We start from the raw sequence: 20,542 nt of genomic DNA, 5'->3' as shown, positions 1-20,542 counted from the left end.
GACTCGACGCGTTTCGTGGATACATTCCACTCGTCAGGAGCCAAATTGTGCCATTTGGGATTGTGCCATTTCACACATGTATTGTTGATGTCACCTGTATCAATGTGTTTATGCCATATATGCTATTTCCTCATGATATACATTAAAACTTTTATCTTTATAAAATTGCATTCTTTATTGTGACCACCGACTCCGCACACCTCATTTAAAGTCCCGCTTTTGTCCCCCCCTTTCCCGTTTTACCTCATTAATACCTATATAGGGCATCGGCTTTTCTATAAACTATTTTACATTGATGCTATGTCATGTACTTTTATTTTATATATAATTTATACCACATTATATACATTCTACCAACGTGCCGATCCCCTGCAATATCCTTTTTATCCCCCATTTTATCCTTCATATTCCCCTTCCCCCCTTATACATATATCGAAAGCTAAACAATTTTGGATGGAGCTTCTGTCAGGTTTGCGTTGTGTCCCCTTGCAAAGATTCCCCTTCATGAAGGAAGTCGGAGGAAATTTCTATAAAATTCCTCTGTCTCCATTTGTGCTTTGTGTGCTTCCAGCAGCAATTGCCACAGGGAAACTCTGGCAGTGCAGATAGCTGCGACCGCCACTGACCTGTCATTGAAATATACTGGGCTAAAATACCCCCGGGACAGTCAGGGCTAGTGCATTGCAGCAATGATAGCCTCTGAACTGTCCCAGGTTTTACTTACCTTTTTAGAAGAAATACTTACCTTGAAAATTTCTTGTCCAGCGCTGCCATCTCAGCTTTTGGGCAGCTGAAACCAGGGTGTCCTCTTCAGTCCCAGAATGCCCTGCACCGGCCCCGCTTGTCACTTCTGGTGCAAGCGCGTCATCCTGCACAGCTTCTGGGTATGTAAGTGACGAGCGGGGGCGGTGCAGGCTCATTGACTCCTGGGAGCGTTCAGCTCCCAGGAATCAATGCAAGCAGGAAGAGACGGCGCGGGCTGCAGATGGAGGAAGTGGAAGGAAGGAAGGTAAGTATATTTTCTCCAAAAACAAGGTAAGTAAATGGAAAAAAAAAATCGAGATTATCCAGTTCTTTTTTAGAGGATTTTCAGCAAGTGGATGGGTCAAAGTTGTTTTCGAGGCTGGAACTCCGCTTTAAATGCTACCTCTGGATAGAGCAGCTACATACAGCCTGGACAATTAGCTGCTGTCAGAAACCTTGTCCCTGAAAAACAAAGCGGTTTTATCCACAGTCCATAATCGCAAGTAACCGCTCAGACCAGCAGTTGTGTGAACTGTGCTAGGTGGCGGCCCTTGGTCTGTCCAGAATAGAAATGTGGCCATGCTGCAGCTGTTCGAGCTGTGTTCATGGGGGGATAGTTTCTCTGTGATTCTTGCTGACAGCTGCCTGTGTAAATGAGCCAGATGTCCCCCATGGGAAGATTCCCTTTTCTCCTGTTAATACTTGTTCACATTAGCGGTTGTGGGGCAGTAAAGTCCTCTGGTTGAGTTACACTTTTTTTAGAACTCCAGATCCCACACCTCCATCTTCTCTTCTGATGGGAGAGGGGGGCGCGCTGTGTTTTCTTGCCTGTGTAGTGTGGTGGAGATTGGCCCGAAGCCTCTTGGGATGCCTTATATCCGTTTTCTTAGAGGCCTGAGGCTAGGGGGTGACATACATGCCTAGGTGAGAAATCCGGAGTTGCGGGGCTGCAACCTGCTGAAAAAAATCCCTGTGTTCTACTGATTATTAAAATCTCCATTTTTAGTTTATCTTTAGCTTTTTTTTTTATAGTGGTTATTGTAATCTGTTTTTTTAGTAAACTTTTTTTTTTTCCCCTTATTTGTGCACAGGTATCAGTTGTCTCTTTTCTGAAATGGGTGATGTTCATGCTCAGGTAACACCAGAAACTCCAGGACAGAAAGCAGTTCTTAACCCTTTTGAGAGTCCCAATGATTACTGCAGCTTAAATGAGCCATTTGTTTCCAGTCCAACCGTGTTTAAACCGGAGACATCTTCAGCTGTAAGTATCTAATGTAAACTTACATTTTTTTATATGAGGCCGGGTTCACACTGATGTGATTCGCACTGGAATGGCACCGCATTCCTGTGCAAATCGTATGCAATTCTGTGTGGTGCAACTTGAACCCATCATTTTGTATGGCTCAAATTACACCACATCCACACGAAAAAGATGCAGGCACCCCCCCCCCTTTTTTTTTCTCTGCACTGGAATCGTATGGGTGTTTATACCCATGCAATCTGATTCCAGCAAACGCCCTGCCTTCTGCGGCTTGCTTTGGGGTGTCGCTAACTTTTGCACCTGCTACAGATCACATGAACACTGTGTGATGGCTATGTGGCGCAATGTAATGTGGAAAGTTCAGCGATTTCTTTGCGTTTCACACATTGCATCAGTGTGAACTGAGCCTGAAACTCAAAACTTAGAAGGTGCTAGTCTTATGCTGGATCATTGTATGTGTTTTAAACCCCATCTCCCAGGTTAAATAAATTGGCTAACTCCCCCCACCCTTTCTAGCCCATCCTGCATTTTTTTCCCTTCCTATCCATGATGCAATAGGTGAGAATACCTAACCTGGTGCTCCTAGATGTACCCATACTGGCAGGATTTTATGGGCAAATAGCACAGAGGTTTGCTGACTCTGGAGGCCACAAGGGCGCTGCCTTTTCTCTGCAAAATCTTTGTGATCTGCATGCAGTCATTGGCCACTAAAAATGTTTTGGTTCGGAGCTTCTCTAATCCTTAAAGGAAGGAAGCCTCTAATTGCTCCCGGACTAAATGACCTTTTATTGACGCACCATGCACTACCTTAAGGCCTTGTTCGGCTGTCTTCGCTCCCAATTTGCCCACCAAACGCGGAGGGGATGGTACGCATACTGCAGCCACAATGCTTTGCTCTGTGGAAAATTTTAATTGGGCTTGTTGAGATTGAAATCACTGTTCTGCACAAAAAAAAAGGTTTAGTTCAAGTTTACACTTTAATCGCAGAGGAACTGAGATTCTTATTTAAAGTAAAAAAAAAAAAAAAAAACACGTATTTTACTAAGCATACTATTTTTATTTTTTTTTTTCCAGACTCCTCAGTTTAAATGGTCAATTGATCAGCTTGCGGCAATATACCCTGTTGAGATTGATCCTGAGGATATACATCGCCAGGCTTTATATTTGAGCCACGCCAAGTAAGTTGTTTGTGTCTGATTCATACAAGGTCAGGGCTCAAAATTTCAAATCCTGGGTTACTAGCCAGGCCTTAAGAGTTACTTGCCACCAGTTGCCCTTACCCTGGCCTGACCCTAATTCCGCCCCTAAACACACCCTCATAAATTATCATATTTTATTTAGATTATACATAGTACAGGAGACATCAAGAGAGACTGCAGACATGGTACAGGAGACAGCCAGAGAGACTGCAGACATAGTACAGGAGATGGTACAGGAGAGGGTCAGAGACTGGAGAGATGGCACAGGAGACAGAGACTGCAGAGATGGTGCAGGTACTGTGGAGATGGATGCTTCCCCCCCCCCCCCCCCCCCCGTTCCCTCCCCCTCCTCTGTGTGCAGGCATGGCCAGACCCAGACTCCTCTGTTTACTTCCCGACCCTTACTCCCTTGTCCCTGCACAAACTTCTACCCAGTAGGCTGTTACCTTGAAGTTTCTCTTGCTGCCGACTCTTCTTCCTCCTCCTTGCTGCCCTGGGACACGCATCTTTTCTGCCGCCTCAAGTCCGGAATGTCAGTGAGAAGAGAATCCATGGGGCTGTGCTGGAAACATTTCGCAGTGTGCAGCGCGGCTCACAGCCCTCATAGAGATGACTAAGGAGGCGGCTCCTGCGGCTTGTCTAAAGCCGAGCAGAAGCGCCCCCCACCCTAGCTGAGCGGATCCGCAACCACCTGAGCCAAGCTGGAAAACTCGCCTTCAAATAAACTCCACTCGCCAAATGCAAGCAGGCGAGTGGAAATTTTGAGGGCTGTACAAGGTAATAACTTGGCTTGTTTTTTCATAAAAAGTTCTTTTTGAAGAAGGGTTTTTTTTTTTTTTTTTTTTTTTTAACGTCAAAATATGTTTGGTAGAGTTTGTTAAAATCTAAAAGATAATTCTACCTTTGGGAACATGTGACATGTTCCCACCGCTGTTTTTTTTTTTTTTTTTTTTCCAAACTTTAGGCCTTTCATCTATTTCAAAGACTGCATCTGCAGTCGAGCCACATTTTTTGCCAACCACCATCCCTTAAGCTGAAATAGGCAGCGGATGAGGGTGTTTACATGCCGCGATGCATCGTGTCCGCAGTAAAGTTCACCCAACTTGTGTAATGCACTTGGTTGTTGGTTGCATTTGTCAGCAAAAATAGGGTTAAAACAGGTGGTGAGAAGGCATGGCGTTGCTCCCCCATTGCCTATCAGTAACCTCTGGAACATGATCCGAACATAGATCGGGCTTCAGACATTCCCATAAACACACTCCTAAACCTTGTGAACAGCCTTCCCAGAGGAGTTGACGCTGTTGTAGCTGCAAAGGGTGGGCCAACTCAATATTGAACTCAACAGATTTAGACTGGGATGCCATTAAAGTTCATGTGTGTGTGTGTAAAGGCAATCATCCCAATACTTTTAACAATATAGTGTACCTGTCAATCCAACAGAAATGCACTCCACTTCTAATTTCTCGTTTTGCCTGATGTCAATCTTGCCCAGTAGTGTTTTTGGTAAACTTGCCTTCCACTCCCTTTTCCTGCATCTCCACAACATGGAGAATAATTGTTCAATAGTCCCCAAGATTATTAAAAAAAAAACAAAGTGCTAAAATGACTACTTGCTATAAAATCGAAAGTGTGCAGAAGACACGCATTACAACTATGTTACTGATGGGATCAAACCAATCTAACTCATTTTTTTTTTTTTTTTTTGGGTCTGCCTGAAAAATGGACAGGCGAACATGATTAGGTCAATCGTGTGAAAGGGACCTAACGCTGCTTTTACACTGATGCACTGTGATTTACCCGCACTGAGAGTGCAGCACAGTGCATCTGTAAAAAAATATTAATTTAAACCCACGCTCTATACCAAAAAATATAAATGTGAATGAATAAATTGAGATAAATACAATAAAGTAAAATGTGATGCAGCTGCTGTTGCACTAAGTAAAAACTTGCATAAAATGTGAAATCAAAATAACAGCACTAGCATAAATACAAATTGGATATTGAAAACTAAAACATTAAAAATATATAATGTGCATAAAGTGCTAATAAATCATACAAGTGGAAAGAGGAGGGAGGGGGTTACAGGTCAACCAAATTTGTGGAGCTGTACCAAGGGGGATTTAAATGTGCCTCTTAACCACTTAAGCCCCGGAAGATTTTACCCCCATTCCGACCAGGGGGTATTTTGCGATTCGGCACTGCGTGACTTTAACGGACAATTGCGCGGTCGTGCGACGCTGTACCTAAACAAATTTGGCGTCCTTTTTTTCCCACAAACAGAGCTTTCTTTTGGTGGTATTTGATCACCTGTGCGATTTTTTTTTTTTTTTTTTTTTTTTTTTTTTTTTTTTTTTTTTTTTTCCGGTACTGCGACATTGGGGCGGACAGATCGGACCCTTGACTGACATTTGTGACACTTTTGGGGTTACCAGTGACATTTCTACAGTAATCAGTGCTATACATATGCACTGTTACTGTAAAAATACACTGGTAGTGAAGGGGTTAATTTTATTTGGGAGGGAGGGGCTGTGTGTATCCCTAGGGGCGTGCTTTCTACTGTGATTGGCTGTGGCTTGAGCTGTAAGGACACTGATCAACGGATCTACATACTAGATCCGTGTGATCAGTGTCTTTACAGCGAGGAGAATGACAGGTGGCTTGTTTACACAAGCTGCCTGACATTCTCCCTCTCCCCCGCCGATCGCCGAGTGACCGGCGGACATCGGGTCCGCTGGTCACACGCGCGGGGGGGTCCGTGACCACGCGGGAGTGCGCGCTCGCTCCCTAGACCCTCACAAGCTAGTGACGTAGCCCTACGTCACTTTGCCTGTGAGGGGCTGACTGCCGACGTAGATCGGCGTTAGGCAGTCGGCAAGTGGTTAAGATACCTGTATATGCGTATACATTACAAGCAACAAAAAAAATTGATTAAAAAATATCACAAAATATCTTGTCTGATCTCATTATATATAAACTCCAGAAACGCTGTAATAAATCAGGTCACTATGATTCAGCCATCTTGAGTCTTGTCTGATCTTTTATATATATATATATATATATATATCTCTCTGATTTGGTATCACTAACGGGTATTTTGTACCTGAGGAAAAATTCCACAACAATATATTCACATACAAGTTGCATACATTAGTCATAAAATCTCCAGTGTTTGATCACAACAGATCATTTAATTGGAAATATCCCATAAAGGGTATACAGTGATGCATAACCGTTGCTGGAACTACGCGTTTCGCAATGGATGCTTCCTCAGGGTCCAGAAAAGTGTTTATACATACATATTGAGCATGTTACAATGATCTAAGGGTACAGAATATATTGATTAGAATTATAAAACCTCAATACAGCCATAACATGGTTTCAATCCTGATTTCTACTACATGGATACATTCATCTGATCTGCATTGCTTTGTTTATTTTTAAAAATTCACATCAAAACAATATACTTGCCATTCTTTGCTGAAAAGATGGAACTGATGTGGCAAAATAAGCTCTGATGTCAATAGCTTGTAGACCGGTAAGGAATGTTTTAGCTTCCCCATTGTTTGGTGACTTTCAGACTTATATTTGCAACTCTTGATTTATTGCTCCTTGATGCTTGTCTTTACAGACCGGAGCTTAAAACCTGGGACAAACACTTTATGGAGATGACCCATCCTAACAGATCCTTTATATACACGCATTAGCTTGCCCTATCTATATCTGTTATCCCAGCATTATTACTTTATACTTCTTTTGACTGATTGCATATCAGTGTAACAGCACAATTAAAGTTTAGCTTTCTCTCTCATGTTTAACATCTAATACTGTTTGACATAAATAAGGGTTACAAAACTCACCCTATATATCTGCACTTTTCATTCCAATATCTCACATAAATTACTTAACACTTGTTGAATGACTCTCTACTAGATATCTCTCTCTCTCGAACTATAGATATCTATATGTTGCAGTGTATGCGACGTTGGATAAATAAATCTTTACACAACCTGTTCCTGAAATAATTGGTGGCGGTATCTGTTCATCATTTAGATGATGACTTTGCACTCCTGTTCTGGACACTTATGGTCGGCTTTACTTTCACTGCTCAATATTAATATAATATTAAATATATAATATATATATTCCCCCCCCCCCTCTTTTATTTAAATTATTCAGGATCTCTGACAGATTCCTCCATTTGGTTTTAAAAACGTATAGATAAATTCTACACTCTACTCTGATCACCAAACAAGGGTTAGACTATTATGTCTCAAACAAATCATCTTGTAGTTTAATACTTATATCTGGCCTTGTTACCTGGTCCTATGTCTGCGCCAATCTCTTCCATCAATTTGCCGCTCCCCCTCCTAATTTGGTAGGTTCCCCCCCGGGGTACAACAATACCCTGAGGGTGACCTAGTCTTCCATTATGCCTCCCCTTTGGGCTTTCTGTTGACTCATTCCTCACTTTTTTTTTTCCCCGCCCTCTTGGCTCCCCTCCCTGTTTACACCCTTTTCCCTCTCTCTCTTTTTTCCAAGATCCCCCCTTCCCCCCCCCCCCCCCCCCCCCAGGTACAGCTCCACCAATCTGGTTGACCTGTAGCCCCTTCCCTCCTCTTTCCGTATGTACACTATATGGGGGAAGGTGCCATTATACCTCTTTGATTGCTTTAGGCCATGATCTCCCCCTCCACAATCGACTAAATCATACAAGTGTATAAATCTATTTGAATGAAAAAAGTCCTTTTCATTAGAAGTGATCAATAAAATCCAAAGTGCTTTAGTGCAAAATAAAATATAAGGTGCTCCAGGTGACAGTGACCCCCTCTAGGTTCCCCACTCACCAGAGCGGCAGATAGGAATAGCCTGTAGTTACTGGGATATTGCATAGGAGAAGGACTTCCTATGGCAATGCCACGTGGTACCAGGTGTTTGAGCTGGCCTGAGTCACGTCCATGGCCCCCAAATTAGAAACAAAACACCGCATATAGTGAAGTACGTTTCAAACAGTTTATTAATAAGCTCCAAGTGGAGAAAAACATACTCCCAAACGGGGATATAAAACGAGCAGTGTATAAACTACAAGTTGTTGTGGACGCCGCTATTAGCGTGCGTTCCACGGCCGATCCAGGAAGTGTAACGATGCGTCAGAGCCGTACTGGAAGTGCGTCAACGTGTTTCACCCGCCTATTGGGCGTTTTCAAAGACATCATATCCGGTGTACGGACACCATTTATATTGTACTGTGAACGGACATCATATCCGGTGCACATTAAACAGTATATTCTGGCAATCTAAATATATAAACTTAAAGACGGATCATGTTCGGAACTCTATATAATGTTAAGGCAACTTACTTTGATAACAGATGGATAATAAAATTATTCACTAGAGACGAATAGTACAGACCGGTGTCACTTCCTGTTTACATAAACCCATTGCTCTTTGAGTTTAAATACAAACGGACCTCCATCCTCAATTCTTCCTCAGGATTACAGCTGGCGGCTGCTGCTGGCTGTCCCCCAGGGCGGGCGGGCGGCTGCTGCTGGCTGTCCCCCAGGGCGGGCGGCTGCTGCTGGCTGCCCCCCCCCCCCCGGGGCGGGCGGGTGGCTGGTGAGTATCCCTGGTGGCTGCTGTCTCAGATGGCGGGTTCCCAACCTTCCATCCCTGAGCATCAATGTGACAGTCGTCATTAGAGGAAGCATGCGGTTGCAGTAGAGAGCAGAACCAATGCTTCCCGTTTAGTTTAGCGCCTGACCAAATAGACTCCATATGGGACAGGAGCTGTTGCTTTAACAGGGAGCAAAGTTTCTTCTCTCTACTGTAGCCACATGCCTTCTCAAGCGCCGGCTTCTGTCACACTGATGCTCGGGGATTACGGAAACCGTGAGCCAGCTAGGCCAGCGCTTTGGCACCCCTAAATTAATAGAAATAACATTCAGGTCCCTAAGGGGAAAAACCTTTTCGCAAGCTTGACGGGTTTTCCACATAGGCCTTTTCAGTCATTCTTGCTTCTGATCCCTACAATTTGTATGCAAATATCGTGACATTGTCTTATTATTATTTAGGATGGATAAGGAAGTAGAGGACAGACGACAAAAGGCTATTGAAGAGGTAACCACTGCTGGCACAGATGTTTTTTTTTTTGTTGGGGTTCCCAGCTACTGTGTTGTAGAAATGTGTATCTTTATGAACACAACTGTCATGTTATGAGACCTAATATTAGAAAGAAAAAATAAGCGTAGAGTGTATTTGTGAGCCAATTGTACTAGCCTTCACAGTGATTTCTACTTGCTCTTTCCTTTGTCATAGCCACTACAAAATACCTACTGTGAGGCTTACCAGGGAGTGAGGATTTCTTGCAAACTCTGTTATGTGACAGTATTTGGGTTTAGTAACTGGTCTCTAAGCCCAAGTACTGCCTCATGGGTGGAGGTCACCTGTCCCCCCCCCCCCCCCCTTTCCTCCCTCTCCCAAATACCCAAAAGCACAAAGAGAGGAATTTACTAAAACGGGAACAGACCTAATATGAAGCAGCTGTGCATGGCAAGCAACCTGCTTTTGTTTTCAGCTTGTTAGGTTAAACAGTAACTTCTTCCCCTTTTTTGAAAAAAAAAAAAAAAATAAAAAATAAACCCCTCTGGATGATCAATGTATTTTGCAAGGATTTTAAAAAACGTTGTAGCATAATTTTTTCTGTGAAGACCTAGCTCTTTGTTTTTACCAGACTACCTACTCAAGGCTGCGTTCACACTTTTGCGAATTGGATGCAGGATTCCCCGCATCGAATTCGCATTACAGGAGATTGTGCCTGGCCTTGCAATGGAGCCAGTTCACACCCCTCCGGGGTGTGCACGGTACACATTTGGAAAGGGTCTTGTGCATTTTTGGTTCCGATTCAGGTGTGAATTCAAACCAGACCCCCTGCGGAGAGACTAGGCTGTAGCTAGTGTGAACCCAACCTTCAGAATGGGAGAGTGGTTCATTCCTAATCCAGCTGATCTACTAGGTCGTCTTCTCACAAGAGAAAATGCAGTTTGTGCATCCCCTTTTTAAAAGTGATTAACCATGGAATAGTATCGCCTCACACAAACGGGAACCAATGTTTTTGGAGGTATTATGTATGCCAACTGTATACAGAACACCTCCAGGTTGCCATATTGGATTGAATTGACAGCACTGCAAATTTACAAGGAAAGCTAATTGTATATGCTAATATTTTATTTCAGCAAAAGTGGAGTTACCTTTTTAAATGTTAAAATAAAAGCTAACCGATGAAGCTGAAGATAGAATCTGGAGAAGTTGTGTATAGTAACCTACCTGCTTGAGATGCTGTCGTCTCCAGTTTTGTAAATCCCTACCCCCCCCCCCCCCCCAACCCAAAGAGGGGGGTTGAGAGACCTATCAATTTTCCCTTAAGAGCTTGTAAACTCAGAAAAATTATAAATAAGTATTCATTGCTTACTAGCTCATTATGTAATACTTGCCCTAGAACAAAGCTGTTCAAGCGACGCCCGCACACCGCTGACATTTTTCCCGGAGTCTCTTCCGGGTTCATGTTCATGGGAGCTGCCCTTGACAGCACGGGCTTGGAAGGAACAGCACCCATGGCCTTTCATTTAGAGCGCATGCCCCAGTGATTGTCACTGGCTGCATGTCATGTAAATATCTCCTAAACGGTACATGTTTAGCAGATATTTTCACTACCTATAGGTAATGTCTGCAGAGGAAGTTTACTTCCTCTTTAAAGAGGAAGTAAACCCTCCTCGGGAAGTTGTACCTATAGGTAAGCCTATGATAAGGCTTACCTATAGGTACTGTAAATATCTCCTAAACATGTACCGTTTAGGAGATATTTACCTTCGATGCATCCAGTGACGTCACCGGCGCATGCGCTATGAAGGAACGGCCGCTCGTGCCGTTCCTTCAGAGCCCCGTGCCGTGACTGTCGGCTCCCGCGCGCGTGCGCGGGAGTGACGTCACCGCGGCTCCGGCCAATCAGATGGCTGGATGCCGCGATCCCGGAAGACGGGCAACTAGACATGTCGCCCGTCATAGAGGTGAGAGGACGGCGGGGGCTCGTTCTAAGGTAAGTATTTCATAATGAGCTAGTATGCGATGCATACTAGCTCATTATGTATTTCTCTTTCAGGTTGTAGAAAAAAAAATTTTTTTTTACCGAGTTTACAACCTCTTTAATTGGCAAGGGGTCAGGATCTCCCATGTACAGAGAAACCTTTTTTTCCTTACTGGTCCTCTTATTTATCATGGATCTGCCCTAATGCATTGTGAACAATAGTATTTGCATAGCTTGAGAATTTGGGATGTCGTCGCATATTATTATTTTATTGCAACATTCATATACTTATTGCTCATATATTTGCTTTTAACATTTCTATTGTAGTTTTTTACAAAAAGAGTAATTGTTCCTTCACCTTGGACCCAACATGAAGGGAAACAAGCTGCTCAGTTTCATTCAACAAAATGTAGGTCTCCTTCTTCTTTTTTTTTTTTTTTTTTTTTTTTTTTTACCCTTTTTAAGAATTTCATGTTTGATCATATATAATGTTCTGCACATCAGTTTAGGTAAAACTGAACTCAAGGACAGCTGCTGAATACACAGCCTAAACACATACATTGGAAAGGTTTTTCCTGTTGGGTGACTTGTATAGCCACAAAATTCAAGCTTAAGGGTAAAACAAATCTAAATGCCTAAGTGCAATTTTGACATGTTAGTAAAACCGAACATATCACAACTTCTTTGTGCATCCAGGTGGTATATACCTTTTTTTTTTTTTTTTTTTTTTTTTTTAGGACAAATTAGGGTTTCATTTGGTAGTAAATGGTAATGGATATCTCCTAAATTATTATTTTTTTTTTTTTTTCTCTCGTTCATTGACGGGCACATCTCCTGATATTCTTATCTATTGGGTTATACTGCCCCCTACAGGAGTAGGACACTAGGCAGAAAGTCTGGCTACACCTATGGGCAGTCCCAGGGGATATACTCCCTCTCTCTGCTGTAGTTACTCCTTTTTCTCAAATTTAACGGGAAGTGCCTGCGCTTAGGTGATGAATCTAAATATGGTGGTATTGGCTATTGCTGATAAAAAGGAAGGCCTTTTTATAAATGAGTTTGGTATGTATCAGCGCTGCTCAATAAATATGTGCAAAATATTGTGCTATAATTAAATTAAATTTCAAATAAAGTGCTAGCTGTGCTATTAAAATAAAGTGCTATACTGTGCTATTAAGATGCAATAGATGACTCTACATAATAGATCCAAATACATAAATATACAGTGTAATCTTATGCCATAAATAGTGTGTGTGTTATATAATCAAATACTCCTCGCACTCCTGAGTTTCCCTCTGTCCTATGTCCTATTGTGACCCCCCCCCTCCCACGTGGGAGACTGTTTGGGCCTACCTGAGCCTGGGGCCTAGTGTGCAGGCCGCATGGGGAGCCGGGGGAGTGCGCTGTCAGCAGTGCTCAATGATCGTGGGAGGGGGGGGGGGGCTTGCTGGGGTTCTTCTGAAGTAGATGGGCGTTTGGGGGGTCCCCTTGTGGGTCCCGATTACCACGATTTTTGGGTGGGCCACCATTTTGTTGTAGCCTCTGCGTCTATGGAGGCGGCCATCTTGGTACACCCGTTTCTGGCCATTTTGCTGTAGATTTTTTGCTGTGAAGGCCGGTGGGAGTGCCTGAAGGACAATGAGTCTTGAGGGTGGTCTCTCCTTGTGGGGGTCCGTTAGAGCGTGCCTGACCTCCGGGGGGTGCTGTGGGGCCTTTAAAAAAAAAAAAAAGTCATTATTTTATTTATTTTTTTAATTTGCTGGCGGGTTCCTATAGGTTCAGTATGGACCCTGCAGGCCATTTTTTTCCCACCTGACCCCCTCAGGGAGGCCGCAGGGCCTTCCGGATGTCCACTGTCTGTTCGATGCCTTTTTGGCAGTTTGGGATGCATTTGGGCCCCGGGGGGTGGTGGTAGGTGCGCTAAAACATTTCTCCACCTACCCCCTGCCTCATCTGATGTCTTGGAGTCTGAGTCTGGCTCAGCCGCCGCAGAAGTGGGCCTAACGTGGGCCTCCCTGCCGGATCTCTTACCTCGCGTCCTATCTCCTCGGATGATGAGGATGACATTTCCACCTCCCCTGCCGCGACAGGCGCTGGTGGACGCACTGGTTGTTTTCGGTGTGTGGCACCCTGCAATTTGGGGGGCGCAGGTGGCATATGGCACTCACATTCCATCCAGAGCTGCTCATTTTGCTGGCTGCTCATGTAGGAGGGGACTGTTTTAGACGTTCCCCCTTGGGTGTCTAAGCTGCCGTTAGCTGTTGCCCTTTTGGGGAGTTTCTGGTACAGAGGACTGTTTCCGCCTTTGGTGGATGTACGGTCTCTAGCTGAATGGGATTACTGTTGTTCCGGTGGAGGAATCCCCGTCCTTTAAGGACTTGGGGAATAGGATGGTGTGCTCCCTGGCGTAGCTGCACTGGGAACAGTGTTTGTTTGCCTTTGCCACGCAGACTCTGCCTGATGGGTGGAGTCTCAACACCGTGACTTGGTGTGGGGCATGTCCCTCTTGCCCTGGGGGAGCTGTTGGACCAGCTGGCGCAGGGGCTGCATTTTGTTTGTGATGTTGCGCTGGTCGAGGCTCCCTTGTATAGTCACCTTGTTTTTTGGCGGTGGTTGACCGGAGTCTACTTGACCAGAGTGTTGGTCTGTGGATCAAACTTCTAAGAAGGTCTTAATGGCGCTGTCCTGGATGACAAAGGCTGTCAAGGGTGAGGGCCTTCATCGCAGTCGGGGTTCCTCCCTTTCGGCTCACAAACAGTTTCTTCGTCCCTCGGAGACAGTCGATGTGGCCAAGTCCTTCCAGACTTCTGCGTGGGTTCCAAACGACCCTGGTCTGGTGTACATGGGTTCGGTTTTTTTCCAGACCTGCGGACAAGGCCTACTCGGCCTGAAGGTGCTTCCTCTCCTATCTAGGGGGTCGAGGACCTGTGGCTGGCCCGGATCCCAGGCTGAATGGATTCAGCAGGTAATGTGTTCCAGTTGCATGATCGAGTTTCGATCCGTTTATGTCCGGCAAGGTTTTTCCCTTCCAATGTACGGCTGTCTCCAGGTCGCTTACAGGCGCTCTGTGGGGCAGTTCAGGCTTTGGTTCAACAAGCTGGACAAATTCAAGTTGGTATTGGTTCGCACGGTGGTGGCTTCTCTACATCAGGGTGCTTCCTGGCCTCCATAGACTTTAAGATGCCTACCTTCATGTCCCGTTATGTTCTGGACAGCTACGGATCTCCATTTTGTTTTTTTGCCCTGGGGAAGGATCTCTTGGTTTGTGGCGTTAACCTTTTGGTCTCGCTTATGCTGCTAGGGTCTTCACGACCGTGTTGACTCCCGTCCTGGCGCTGGCCCTGGTTTCCTGGCCACTCTGCTTCCCCATTTGGAGTCCCCCCTACGGTGCTGACAACTAAATTGGCTGTCACCGTGAGAACTCTGGTGGAGTTCAGGTGGGTTCTAAACCTTGCCGCTGATACTCCTTGGAGGCTTTCTCTCCGGGGCCAATCTCCCATCTGGCTTTACGGTCGACAGCTTGCCGGCTTGGCTGTTGTAAGCCAGGTGTCAAAGGACAGGGGGTTGTCTGCTTCGGTGATTCCCACACTGTGTAAGTGTGGGCAAGGTCTTCTATGATGATTTTTTCATCATATGAGAAAGTTGCGTATTGCATGGTGTGAGTCTTCTTGGTCTCCTCTCTCTTGCTCAGTGGCCAGATCTTGGCTTCCTTCAACGGGGTGGTTGATCAAAAGTTGGACTTGAGTACTGTCAAGGGTCAGGTTTCGGCTTTGATCATTTTTATTCCACAGGCCGTTGGCTGCCCGTTCTCTAGTGCGTAACTTTTTCCAGGGGGTGCGACACTTGATTCTTCCGGTGTGACCTCTGCCAACCGGGGACCTTGATTGGTGCAGTCGTTTCTTCCAGACCCTCCTTTGTGATTGAGGGTATCCCCTGCTTACCTTATTGCAGAAGGTGGCATAGGTTGCTGTCGCTCTGCACACGGGGGTTGTCGGCACTGGTGATATTGTCCTGTCATTCTCCCTATCAGTTGGTTCATGGGGCCAGGTGGTACTTCGTCCGGATCCGTCCTTCTTCCCTCTGAAGGTGGTTTCTGGTGTTCACTTGCACGGGGCCATTGTGTTGCCATCTTGTGTCCTGAGCCCCCTCATCCTACGAAATGTGCGCTGAATACTCTGGATGGAGTTCGGGCACTCGAGGGGTACTTGGCGACTGAGTCTTCCCGTAGTCGGGTTCGCTCTCTGTGCTCACGGATGGCCCAAAGACAGGGCTGCCTTTGTCTGCTGCGACATTTCCAGGTGAATCGGACAGTTGGTGGTGCAGGCTTCTTAATTTATGGGTCAAGTCCTACCTTTCCCTGTTTCTGCGCTTTCTAGTTGGGTGCCTAGTGCTTCCTGGGCTTTTTGCCATACAGGCATCTGTGCTTCAGGTTGCAAGACTACTACCTGGTCGTTTGTTCACACCTTTGCTATGTTTTATGAGGTGGGTGTGCTGGCATCTACAGATGCCTCCTTTTCGGCCGCAAAGTTTTTTTTGCTGGCTGCGGTTTGGAGGGCTTTTGGCCTTCCTTGAGAGTGTTTACTGTTCTCAGGTGAGCCTCACTCTGAGTCCTATGTTGCCTGGTTGGCTGTTTGGCCTTGGGGACTTGTTCTTTTCTCCTGTTCCCACCCCTCACTTTATGGCACTGCTTTGGGACATCCCTACTGATATGAATCAGAGAGAACTGTGCCCGTCAATGAACGATAGAGAAAACTGGATTTTTGACTTGCCATAAAATCCTTTTCTTTTAAGTTCATTGACGGACGCAGTACCCGCCCCACTATTTTTGAGTTTGGTTGGTGTTACTTTCTGACACTGCTTTGATACTAAACTGACATCCTATGCAGGAAGAGAGGGTGTACCCTCCGGGACTACCCTTGGGTGTAGCCAGAACTTTTTCCTGCCTAGTGTCCTACTGCTGTAGGGGGCAGTATAACCATACTGATGTGCATCAGAGAACTGCGTCCATCAATAAACTTAAGCGAAAAAGATCTTACGGTAAGTCAAAAATCCAGTTTGTTTGTTTTTGTGTTTTTTTTTTTTTTTTTTTTTTTTTTCTGCCTAGTCACGAATAAGGACCTAGTGCCTTGCTGGGATCTCTGGTCCTGGCAATTTTTTTTTTTTTTTTTTTTTCATTTTAGATAGAAATTTTTCTCGTGTGTGTGTGTGTTTTTTTTTTTTCTCCTTTGAGATCTACAATCAACTGCTGGACTGGGCGACGGGCTGGATAATCTAGATCCAGTGGTCACCTCAGTCTGGCCAGCGAGCACGCGCAGACCTCCGCTCCATGCTAGTTCGGATGCAACATAGCTCCGCGAGTTAAACACCTCGCGAGGTCCCATACGAGCAGGTCTCAGCGTTCCTCCTGGCCGGCAGCCCCCCCCCATTTTAGATGGCGAGGGGTTCTGCCTGGAGTGGTGCCCACCTGGTTCCTGGTATGGTGAGTGGGTGTGGGCCCCTCCTTGGTACGGTGGGACCCCTAGGTTCCCCTCCTTCCCTTCAGGCACCCCCTCCACTTAGGCTGAGGCTGTGTGGGGATATGGTCCACCTCTTGGGGTGGGGGCATGGCGCTATGCTGGAAATGGGGCTGGGGGGGGGGGGGTGCGCCACCGGCGACCGGACAATCAACTGTGCGGGGGTTGTACCTGGTGGGGGGCTCCAGCCACGGCTCCCCTTCCTGCTTGGGCCTGTCCTTGAGGCCTAGGTATCCCTCCTGGGTCCCTGGGAGTCTCGTGGTGCCGCACAGGGCTGCCATTTTGTTGTAGCCTGTGCTTAATGCACGGCGGCCATGTTTGTGTAGTCCAGCGGCCATTTTTTGGGGTTCCCCTGGTGAGTTGTGGAGTCTTTGGAGCACATTTCCCCACCTGATCCGGGTCCCATCCATCGATGCACTGCCGGCCGTTCTGGAGTCCTTTGTGTCCTAGGTGGAGGTAGTTTTCGGGCGACGGGCTAGCAAAAAGCACCCCCTGTCTCATCAGATCTTGAATCTGATTCAGCTGCCGCGGACGTAAGTCTCCCTGCTGGGTTTGCGACCGTGCCCAGAATTTTCTGATGGTAAGGATGATTCCTCCTCATCTGCAACTGCGCATGAAAAGGCACTGGTGGAAGCACTGATTGTATCCGTGCGTGAGACCGTAAAGATGGAGGACGCAGCTGTGACAGAGGCGCAGGTTCCCTTTGGCACTCTCAAGCCATCAAGATCGGCAAAGGTGTTTCCTTTCCCCGCCTATTTTGGCAGAATTGTCGCTAAAGAGTGGGGACGACCAAAGCGTCCCCTTGGGTTCCCTAGGCGATACCCCTATGAGGAGTTCCTTCTTAAGAAGTAACTGTTCCATGATTCCGGTTGAAGAGTCCAAGGCCTTTAAGGATCCAGCTGACAGAAGGCAGAGGCTGTGGCCCACAATATGTACACCCTGGCTGGTTCGGCACTGAGGGCGGTATTCACCATTGCCCTGGTGTCGCAAACTCTGACTGAGTGGGCTAAGCTTTTACGCTGTGACCTGGAGGGAGAACAGCTCCCCCCCCCCCCCCCGCCTTTGCTGAGCTGGCGGACCAGCTGGTCCAGGGGCTGCAGTTATCTGTGATACCTCCTTTTGGATGCAGCTCCCCTAGTGGCTCGGTTGTTTTTGGCAGTGGTCCTTCGGCGTGTCTTTTGGCTCAAATACTGGTCTGCGGACCAGACTGATTGTCTCTTATAAGGAGATTGCTTGTTTGGAGCTACCCTGGATGACATCATTTAAAGGTCTCGCAACGGAGGAAGAGTACCTTTTCCGCAGGCTACTAAGGGCTAGCACCCTTGTTGTAGACGTGGGCTCTCCTCTTCTCCATAAGTGTGTGTTTTTTTTTTTTTTTTTTCTTTTTTCTTTTTTGTCCCTCATGGTTGACTGACAAGGGCTCGAAGCCTTTCTGAGCCTTCGCTCTTTTCCCCCAGCAAGGTTTCATTCCTTACAACTTGTCTGTCCCCGGACCACTTACAGGGTCTGTTTGGGGGTGGTATAAGACCTGTTTCTTCAAGGGATGATTGTTCCGACTCCGGAAGGCTTTTAGGGTTTTTACTCAAACCTTTCCCAGGAAGGAAGGCAGGATGCATCCAATCCTGGACCTTAAGACAGGAACTGCTTTGTGCAGGTGCAGAAGTTCATTAGCACGGTGGTGGCATCCCTGCATCAGGGGGTTTTTCTTGCCTCTATCAACATTGAGGATGCTTGTATTCACATTCCAATATGTGCTGGTCACCAGCGCTTCATCCGCTTTGCCGTGGGAGATGAGCATTATCTGTTACCCTTTTGGTCTCTCGGTGCTAGCATTGTTACACCAGTGGGGGATTGTGGTACTGGGTTGCTTGGACGACCTTCTTCTGCGAGCGGAGTCTCCTACTGTTCTGGTGAAAAACCTGGATATCACCTTACGAACTCTGTGGGAGTTCGGATTCTGAATTTTGAGAATTCTGCTCTGGTTCCGTCCACGAAGCTGGATCTGACTCTGGACTCGGCCTTAGCCAGTGCTTCCTCCTCTGAACAAGCTTCAGAAATTGCAGGCTGCAATTTTTGTCTCCTGCTGTCCAGCAGATGGTCATCCCTCCGGACTTGGATGCGGGTGCTGGGCCTGATGGTGTCTACCTTTTCGAGGTGGTTCCGTTTGCCAGTTCCATACGAGGTCCCTGCAAAGGGAGACTATTCCTGCCTTTATGAATTCCATCACTGCATCATATAGTGTCTCCTCTTTACCACAGATCTTCTATGGAAATTACACCAATAACTACAAGGAAAGGAACATTTGTCATGTAATTACTTGCCTACAGGAACGGGCCTCATAGTTCCATTCCACTACAGTTTTTCGTGTCTTGAGGTCCATTCATTTTTTGTGTTTTTGTACTTATCCTATTGTGGAGAAGCTCCCTCCCTTCAGAGACCTAGTAGGACTTCAAGAGTTTGTTTTTCTAGTGAAAAAGTCCAGACTACCGATCAAAGTCACACTTTGTGCTCACGGATGGACCTCGCAAAGGGTTGTCCGCTTCCTCTGCTGTTATTTCTAGATGGATCAGACAGATGGTGGTTCTGGCCTATTCCATCAGGTTCCTCTTTTCCCTGTCAAGACACACTCTTTTAGAGCGCTTAGTGCCTCCTGGGCTTTTCGCCGCCATCCAGCGTCAGTGACGCAGGTTAGTGAGGCGGCCACCTGGTTGTCGGTGCAGGCTTTTACAAGGTTTTATACAGTGGATGTGTTGGCATCTGCAGATGCTTCCTTTGGCCGCAAAGTTTTGCAGGCTGCTGTTTTAAGAGGACCTGATCCTCTTTGAGGGTGTGTGGTGGTGTGTGGTTTTTTTTTTTTTTTTTTTTTTTTCTCCTAGTGGGCTACAGTTGTTTTTTGGTTGAGCCCGTCGCCTGGCTAGCTACTATTTTTAGCCTTGAGAATTTTTTGATGTTTTCCCACCCCTCATTTTTGACACTGCTTTGGGACAATGGTCAAGTATGACAGGAGCTGTGTCCATCAATGAATGAGAATGAAGAGAAAAGAAAATGGGATTTTTGACCTAACGTAAAATCAATTTCTCTGATGCTCATTGACGGACACCGCACCCACCCCTCTGTGGAGTTGTATTTTATCTGACACTGCTTGTAACAAAACTGAGTACCTATAGCAGAGAGAGGAGTATATCCCCTGGAATTGCCCATAGGCATAGCCAGATCTGTTCCTGTAGGGGGCAGTATAACTCAATGGTTAAGAATAAGAATATCAGGAGCTGTGTTGGTCAATGAACATCAGAGAAATGGATTTTATGGCAAGTCTTGGTATCCTACCTAAAACATACTGATACTAATTTTAAACACTCTAACCTCTTGCCAAGCGCCTCGCCTACATGACTCATTTAACAAGCTATAATATAACGATATAAACAAATATAGCATCCACAACAATGGAATATAACTTTTATGCGCAAACCACACAAAAATATGTAGCAGGATACAAACGCTGATCAAAATTATAAACGCATCACTTTTGTTTTTGCTGGCTCTAGTGTGTGTGTGTGTGTGTGTGTGTGTGTGTGTTCAGTTGTGCTCATAAGTTTACATACCCTGGCAGAATTGGCTTTCTTGACCATTTTTCAGAGAATATGAATGATAACACAAACTTTTCTTTCACTCATGGTTAGTGTTTGGCTAAAGCAATTATCATTCAACTGTGTTAACTCTTTTTAAATTCTAATGACAGCAGAAACTA

The 20,542-nt window shown here is 45.8% G+C and overlaps 1 protein-coding gene across 1 annotated transcript in view; it reads left to right on the top strand.

The window, feature by feature from the left end:
- Nucleotides 1-1,854: 1,854 nt before the first annotated feature.
- Nucleotides 1,855-20,542, top strand: part of BORA (BORA aurora kinase A activator) — a 68,659-nt gene continuing 49,971 nt past the window's right edge. Inside the window, exons 1-4 of the mRNA XM_082248345.1 lie at nt 1,855-2,005; nt 3,080-3,183; nt 9,273-9,318; nt 11,609-11,690. Coding sequence (XP_082104471.1) covers nt 1,859-2,005; nt 3,080-3,183; nt 9,273-9,318; nt 11,609-11,690 — 379 coding nt within the window. The 5' untranslated portion in view covers nt 1,855-1,858. The remainder of the gene's footprint in view (nt 2,006-3,079; nt 3,184-9,272; nt 9,319-11,608; nt 11,691-20,542) is intronic.

This window comes from Pelophylax lessonae, assembly GCF_965119305.1.
Source record: "Pelophylax lessonae genome assembly, chromosome: 2".
NCBI classification, from domain to species: domain Eukaryota; kingdom Metazoa; phylum Chordata; class Amphibia; order Anura; family Ranidae; genus Pelophylax; species Pelophylax lessonae.
The sequence above is the reverse complement of the archived record's forward strand: the minus strand, read 5'-3'. Positions and strand labels throughout refer to the sequence as shown.